Raw genomic sequence first — 8,429 nt, forward strand, 5'->3', positions numbered from 1 at the left:
GAGCAAATCGTAACAAATAAATTAACGAAAGCTGCAAAGCCTAAGTTTGATTGGAACGAACTGACTATTTAGAACATCATGTCGAATACGGTGGACTCAAATTTAAAAGCTATTCGATATGATCGTGGAAACCTTGACATATTAGATCAACTGCAATTACCAACGCATACAGAATATATTCCTATAAAAAATACCGAAGACGGATGGGACGCCATCAAGCAAATGAAGGTATGGAGCTCCTTCGATTCTCTCTGGCTTCGGTGTCATTTTGTCATTGTTCAGTGTCTGCTAGTGAATAATGTGAGCGACTGTGTCTGTGTCACGAGTCGCTTGTAAATTTGAAGCTGTTGGCCATATAGGAGGATTTAACTGATCTGAAGACATGTCGTGCTGTGCATTTGATTCTCCATATTCCACTATACTAGCAAGTTTTGCACGGAGGGTCTGTTTTGCCCCCAGAGGGCCCGTTTTGCCCCCAGAGGGCCCAGAGACTAAAAGTGAAAAATAGAATTGTTAGATAAAATAGATTTGGTGCAGTATTAAAATTGATTTTTCTTAGAAATGAGCGTACAGTTAAGGACACAGACCATTTTTTCGGGTAGAGTAACTTTAGTACAGTAACAAACCATTTTTACTCCTTAAATGATATAAAATATCAATTTCAAAATAGAACGTGTGGTTGGATGTCAATTCTAATCAGTGAATAATCAAATGTTACCGCTAGTCTAAAATTGAAAATTCTCTTATGTTTTTCCAGATTAATTCTGATTAAGAATTACAGATTAAGCTAAGCTATGATATCCACACCGATAGCTTACATGATATCAAAAATATATTTTTTTTGTATTTCCACCGACATCTGTAAAAATGTTGCCCTATACTAGGCCTACACTAGGCTACGTTTTTGCACGAATTAAAAGGCCTTTGCAGCTTTAATACTAAATAATATGTCAGCTTATTTCAAACGAAAATGTCTTTAGTATGCCATAGAATTTATCTGATCGTGGTAGTTCTATAACTAACTAACTTTTTTACTGTTGATGATGATTTGCCGTACACTGTTTTTTGTTATCTCCCTTTAACAGTGAGTACTTTTATTATAGATGATCTGTTCAGTATCGCTTGTTTATCCTTAATATATTCAACGCCTTTGAAAAAATTAACAAGATTTCCTATTTCATCCCGTAGTTTGCTCAGCAATTCTAATCAGTAAGATAAATCTGTTTTTTCCCCACATGTTTTAATAGCAAACTAACAAGTCTTCCACACGTTTACTGGCCTTAGAAAAAAGGATTTTCGATCAAAACATCCTCTAAATGATTTGCTTATATAATTCGATTCTAAGCATACTCGATTATTCTATATTTTTTTCAAAGCTTTGGTCCTCTTTTCCTTTACGTTGCAGACTGTTGTTTACTTCAAATAAGTATACGCTTCACTTGCAAAGATTCAACTTGAAAATGACACATTATGGACTGATAATTTCCAAATAATGATTTTCGATCAGTTGGAATTTTTAATTAAAGACAATCTTATCAATCGGCGTTATTTTGGAGTTGATATGCCAATTTTTTTTTAAAAATGTTGGTAAATTGTGATTCTGAAAGACACGAGTGTAACACCATTGTTTTCTGATATTTCAGGGGATGAAGTCAACAAGGAGCAGTGACATACTGTAAGAAACTGTAAGAATGAATGGTGGTGTTATCCCCGGTACTCCAATCGTGGTGGATTTCTGGAAAATACGAGAATGTGGCGCCGAAAAACTGTTCTTCTTGACCCATTTACACGGTGACCATATTGTAGGGTTAACTTCTTCTTGGAACCGCCCGATTTACTGTTCCCCTGTTACTGCTAAACTTTTAGACAGTCGTTATCATGTAAATTCATCACTAATAAATATATTAGAAGAGAGTGAAAGTCATGTTATAAATGCTGGAAATGGACAGTATATAACAGTAACAGTAATAAATGCCAATCATTGTCCAGGTGCCGTCATGTTTCTCTTTGAAGGAGATTTTGGCAAAATTTTATACACTGGCGATTTCCGTTTCTGTCCCAAAATGAAGAACTCTAGTCCCCTATCTGAACACCTAGGAACAATTGATATAGTATATTTAGATAATACATATTGTAGTCCAGCATGTGATTTTTTAACACGAAAAGAAGCCACTCAGTCAATACTGACACTAATAAAACGCTTTCCCAAACATAACATAGTGTTTGGTATGCGAAACCTCGGGAAAGAGCAGTTGCTCGTTAATATCGCTTTAGAATTGAAGGAATGGATCGCTGTTCCTGGTCGTATTATGGAGGTCGCCAGTCTGTTGGATATGCCTAATGTTTTTGTTCTTCAAGATGATGTTCCAGACTGTCGATTACGAGTGGCACCATTCCATACTGTTAGTGTCCAACAGTTGTCATTATGGAATGAAGAGAAACCAACAATTGGTATATTACCTTCTGCTCTTTACACGGGAATGGGAGAAATGAGACCAACATTTTTCAAGTCAACACATCGTTTTATTGTACCATATTCCGACCACAGTTCATATTCAGAACTGTTAAATTTTATAGCCTGTATTCGACCTAAGAAAGTGTTTCCAATAGTAAAAGCCAATGCCAAAGGACCATGTGGGCTTAATTTGGCTGAGAGAGCAAATATGGCTTGTTTCGACCATTTACTTAGAACGTCACCCCTTCGACCAAATAAACGAAGAAAGCTTTATGACCCTCTTTCAGCACGTGTAGAAGTATTTGCTAAAAACACCGATTTACAGGATGAACGTATGGACAAAAACAATCGTAAAATATTGAAACGAAGGTCGCGAGGAAAAGTTGTGAAAGGGGTAAAATTTAGCGATTCTCCACGAAAGAGCCAAGAGAAAAAGCTTAATAATGGCCCTATTGTGGAAACGAAACAAAATAAGAGTGATACATGTTCTATAGAGAATTCCTCGGTGAATGGAAAAGGTTGTGAAATGGTATCTGATTGGGACGCCATGCGTGAAATATATGAAATAATAAATGACGACTCGACAAGAGAAATACCTGCAGATATTCCCGCTAGTGAAGTGATTGGGTCTGTGGAGCAAGCTTCTGATATGACTGACGATTCCATCAATTGCGACAAATCCACACACCCATCAAAAGATCCGGATTTTGAAAATTCGGTGATGGATGGTGAAGGTATAAATAAGAAAGGGTGCGATATTGAAGGAATGAGAAAAACTCAGGACAAAGTGTCATCAGATCCCAAATCAAATTCCAGAACAAATCCAGATGCTTTTATAAATAAATCTCCATCTCCATGGAAGATCACAGATGAACATTTAACGTTCCCTCAAGAGGGTGATGATGTATCCTCGGACAATGTAAACATCAAACATTCTAACGAATCCAGTGCCAAATTTCCCGGAAATTGCTTTCTATCTGTGAAAAAGATTGTATCCGCGTCTAAAGAAAGGCGATTGTTGTATAACAGTTTAGAAAGATGGTTTCATATTGGTCGTGATGTTGATGATGTTTTTGGTTAGTGACACTTTTGCGAGCTGATGGTCGTTATTCAAAGAAATGTTTAATTTTCTATATTTGACACTCATATAAAATGTTGGTTTGATGGTTGTTGTTTTCCTAATGAATTATTGTATTGATATTGGTTTTTTCAAAGAATAAAAGGTTAAAGTAATTTTTGTGCATAATTAAGGAATGCCCCATGGGGGCTAGGAAATATGTGACATACACAGATTTTGAAGTATACGACATATTTCGATAGAAAAAAATGCGAAAAATTAGACTAACGCAGCCTATACTTCAAAATTTCAAAATATTAAATTGATATTATCTAGTGATTCTAGTCCCTTAAATTGACTAAGTCTCCACTGTGTGTGCTTTAGAAAGGAAAGAGCCTTATTTTACCTATGTGATTGCATATGCTCAGAGCTCTGTTCAGTCCTCCTCACCATAGAGATCACCAGTTGCGTAAACTTCCGAATAAGAATAGCGGTCATAAGTTTCGAACGCAACTCTCCTGAAAACTGAGTTGTGAGTTGCTTTAGAAAATCATGACCACTTTCCTCATTTGCAACCATACGCAACCGGTGAATGCTATGGTGTAGAAACCTTTAGCTAAACTTTGTGACGAATATGTCTCTTAACACCACAAGTTTTGTCGTCTTTCACCTGAATGCTTTCAGTTATTCTCAATAATCGGGATCGTCCATATCTGCAATAGAGTTTTCAGGAATTGTAAACACTGACTTTTGATTTTCTGTAGGTGCGAGGTGCTCCGGCAATAGCAATAGTAGGATGTCTCAGTATGGCAGTGGAGATATATCACATGGAATTTCAGTCTCATCAAGAAATAGCTGATTATGTGAAAGATAAATTGAATTATTTAGTTACTGCCAGACCCACTGCAGTCAATATGAAAGAGGCGTCTGATTGGATCTCAAAAATGCTCCAGGAATTAACTACAGACAGCGATTTATCTGTTCATGCATTTAAAGAATTGTAAGTTGTCACAGTCTCTAAAACTCACTGAAATTCAAAACGAAATTTGAAAACTATCTGCAAAGAACATAAATATCTTTCCCATAAAAAATTGTGACACGATAGCGGTTAACCCTTATGAATCTGTAGTTTTGAAATTATGCTGTTGACTTTGTAATTTTTCTACAGAAAAGTTCTTGAGTGAGTGAACTGTTTCCTTCTCCTAATCTACGAGTGCTGTATATGGACATGTCCGACTGCATGTAAAAAATCGGCAAAGAGGGGTATAAAACATTAATAGTCCCCAGGATCCGAAATAGCGTTTGCAATCTTGCATGCCGAAATTGTTCTGATCGCTGTCCAATCATCCAACATTGATGGTATTTTTTAGAGCTATAGAAGCAGCAGAGATTTTGTTTGAAGATGATGTTACTATAAATAAAGATATAGGACGGCATGGTGCAGAACATATTCTAAACCATTGTCAAGATAAAGATAATGTCAATATCTTAACCCATTGCAATACGGGATCTCTGGCCACTGCTGGATATGGTACAGCATTGGGTAAGTAAAAGTCGTCTTGGTGTTTATTTCACCAACTGAAAGAGCTCCAATTCAGCGAGTAGAAGATTCTTCCTCTTCTAAATGGAACGTAGTTATTCCCCCTTTCAGTCCATTAATGTTGGTCGTGAAATAAGATGGTCGTACACATTAAAGTCCTGCATGAAACTTGCACTCCGTGTTCAATTGGTTACGAGAATCATTAGGTAACGGAAGTCTTATCTTATATTCAGCTATCTGTGACATTATCCCCGGTTCCCGGAACAAAACGTTCTCTGGCAGCCTAGACGAATACCACTTTATCAACGATATAATGTAGGAAAAAGTAGCGAAACCTTGATTATGAATCTTAAAGACGATATGTACAAGTAGATTCGAGCTGATGATACATTTATTTGAACGACTATTGACTTCTTCTTAATTTAGTATGTTATATGTATTTGTGACGCTGGTTCCCAACGTATATACCTGAAAGGTCTCTTGTGCAACTTGAGATTTTAAAGTTTTTGGATATCAGCAGAGTATATAACCATATATTGTCTACTGAGCAAATATTTTTAATTATCTGGGGATACCGGGTCTAGGATGATCCTTTTTATACGCCCACGCGTAAGATGGGCGTATATTGTAATCACCCCGTCGGTCCGTCGGTCCGTCGGTCCGTTCACATTTGGCTCGTGCTCACTCCACAGGCTACAGTTCTTTATGGATTCTTTTGATTTTTATTTTGTATGTCAATGTTGTTATGAAGATGATCCCTATTGATTTTCGTGATGATCGGATAATTTTTCACCGAAATATCGTTTCTGACTTGACGTTTTTCTCTTTTAGCTATATTGTGCAACTCGTGCTCACTCCACAGGCTACAATTTTTTACAGATTCTTTTGATTTTTATTTTGTGTGTCAATGTCATTATGAAGATGATCCCTATTGATTTTCGTGATGATCGAATAATTTTTCACCGAAATATCGTGTCTGACTTGACGTTTTTCTCTATTAGCTATATTGTGCAACTCGTGCTCACTCCACAGGCTACAATTTTTTACAGATTCTTTTGATTTTTATTTTGTGTGTCAATGTCATTATGAAGATGATCCCTATTGATTTTCGTGATGATCGGATAATTTTTCACCGAAATATCGTGTCTGAGTTGACGTTTTTCTCTATTAGCTATATTGTGCAACTCGTGCTCACTCTACAGGCTACAATTTTTTACAGATTCTTTTCATTTTTATTTTGTATGTCTATGTCATTATGAAGATGATCCCTATTGATTTTCATGATGATCTATCGATTTTCATGATGATCGGATATTTTTCACCGAAATATCGTGTCTGACCTGACGTTTTACTCTATTAGCTATATTGTGCAACTCGTGCTCACTCTACAGGCTATAATTGTTTACAGATTCTTTTGATTTTTATTTTGTATGTCAATGTCATTATGAAGATGATCCCTATCGATTTTCGCGATGATCGGATAATATTTCACCGAAATATCGTGTCTGACTTGACGTTTCACTCTATCAACCCTGTAGTCACTAAAGACTGTTTAATCATTTCTGACAGCTGCCAGTGGGCGTATGTTACCTTGCCTGGCAAGCTATCTTTAATACTATGTTCTGGGTAAAAATTTGACTAAATTGTTATACATAATTCTATTACAGGTGTAATCAGAGCTTTACACGAGAAGAACCGTATAAAACATGTATATTGTACCGAGACGCGGCCTTATAACCAAGGTGCCAGACTCACCGCTTATGAATTGGTCCACGAGAACATTCCAGCAACCCTGATACTAGATAGTATGCCAGCCATATTGATGTCTCACCACGATATAACGGCAGTGGTGGTTGGGGCTGATCGTGTCGTAGCTAATGGTGACACTGCTAACAAAATTGGAACCATACAAATTGCCATAATTGCTAAACATTTCAAAGTACCATTTTATGTTGCATGTCCATTAACAACATTTGATCCTAGCAAAGAATCTGGGAAAGAAATTGCAATCGAAGAACGACCCCACATTGAGATGACCTCTATTAAAGGACAAAGAATTGCAGCCCATGGTAATACATTTTTTATTCGCCTTAATGTAACGCGTATTTTCGTCGTCCGTGTCCGTTCGTTCGTCGGTTAGTAGGTCAATATTTCCAGTAAGCACGATATAACTTAAATATTCATCTGATTTGATTGTACAGACATTCAGAATGTGTTCGATATTGAACGATTTTTATGAACGGTATTGAGTTATTGCCCAGATGTAGTTTTTTTGTAGAATTTTCTGTCGATTTGGGTGAAACGTTATACACGTATATGGTATTTTAGTTTGGTAAGATCTCTGCATGATGAGTTTTAAGTTGGCGATGTTTCGATGAACGTTTTTTTGTACTTAGTTTTTGAGCGGCGGAAAAGGTCGACATCATTTATGTTATGGCATGAAAGTTGAAGAAGAGCTCTCTATTATATTTTTCAGGGATAGATTGCTGGAATCCAGCGTTCGATGTAACACCAGCAGAGCTTATTACCGGTGGCATTGTCACAGAATATGGTGTATTCAAACCTTCAGAGATTAAAGAAAAACTTACAGCTAAAAAGATGGAGAAAGATAAAATGAACATGAATGGGCAGATGCGACGTCGATCATCATATTCTTCATTTAAAACCATTGATAATGGCATGATACAACAATGATAATATATCAATGATTTATCCATGAAATGAAATTTGTTTTGTTTTCATTTTTCGCTATTTAGATCATCTGAAAGAATTGATGTTTATTTTTCAGAAAAATGTTCGACACTGTGTTACTCCTTTTACAAACATAATATCATTAAAAAAAATCTGGCGTCACTGCATTAGGCAATGGGGGTATGGTCTGTAGTTGAAACAATGACATTGGTTGTCAGAATTTTTTCAAGGGGGCAATCCCCTTTTTTTTTTTACCCAACGGCCTTTTTCTTATTCAGATTATTCACGAATATCACATCGGGTACAGTACATTTTAAAAATACCAATTCAGTGATAGGTGGGAGTCTGGAAATTATACGACCATATCACTTTAATGACAGTAGCCCCATTGTGTACCATGGCGGATTCAAATCATAGTTATCGAACTTATCCCATTGATGGTATCGAATAACCATTATATAAACATATAGCTTTATCAATTATTTCACAAGAAAGTTTCGCAATAATTGTAACACGTTACCGTATCAGTGTTTATAGCTTGCCATGTGAGGTTTGGATGGATAATTTTGTACATTTGTAATTCAAATACTCCCTTTTTAATAATATTATTATATACAATTCGTCAGTTTCAAAGGTGGACATACTGGTATAGATTTCTTATTGGCAATCATGGCATACGATTAATT

The 8,429-nt window shown here is 36.3% G+C and overlaps 1 protein-coding gene across 1 annotated transcript; it reads left to right on the forward strand.

Annotated features, from left to right (window-relative positions):
* Window positions 1–57: 57 nt before the first annotated feature.
* Window positions 58–7,792, forward strand: LOTGIDRAFT_190615 (hypothetical protein). Its single transcript, XM_009058517.1, has 5 exons — window positions 58–228; window positions 4,277–4,512; window positions 4,883–5,055; window positions 6,720–7,121; window positions 7,529–7,792. The coding sequence occupies exons 1-5, from the start codon at window positions 79–81 to the stop codon at window positions 7,744–7,746; spliced, it is 1,179 nt and encodes a 392-aa protein (XP_009056765.1). The 5' UTR covers window positions 58–78; the 3' UTR covers window positions 7,747–7,792.
* The last annotated feature ends 637 nt before the right edge of the window (window positions 7,793–8,429 follow it).

Source organism: Lottia gigantea (genome assembly GCF_000327385.1).
Source record: "Lottia gigantea unplaced genomic scaffold LOTGIsca_34, whole genome shotgun sequence".
Lineage (NCBI taxonomy): Eukaryota > Metazoa > Mollusca > Gastropoda > Lottiidae > Lottia > Lottia gigantea.

Excerpts from the sequence above, each read along its gene's own strand:
- LOTGIDRAFT_190615 (XM_009058517.1), top strand. The coding sequence starts at position 79 with ATGTCGAATACGGTGGACTCAAATTTAAAAGCTATTCGATATGATCGT. Across the intron at positions 4,513-4,882 it reads GTTCATGCATTTAAAGAATT|AGCTATAGAAGCAGCAGAGA; the intron begins GTAAGTTGTCAC and ends GGTATTTTTTAG. Across the intron at positions 5,056-6,719 it reads TGGATATGGTACAGCATTGG|GTGTAATCAGAGCTTTACAC; the intron begins GTAAGTAAAAGT and ends ATTCTATTACAG.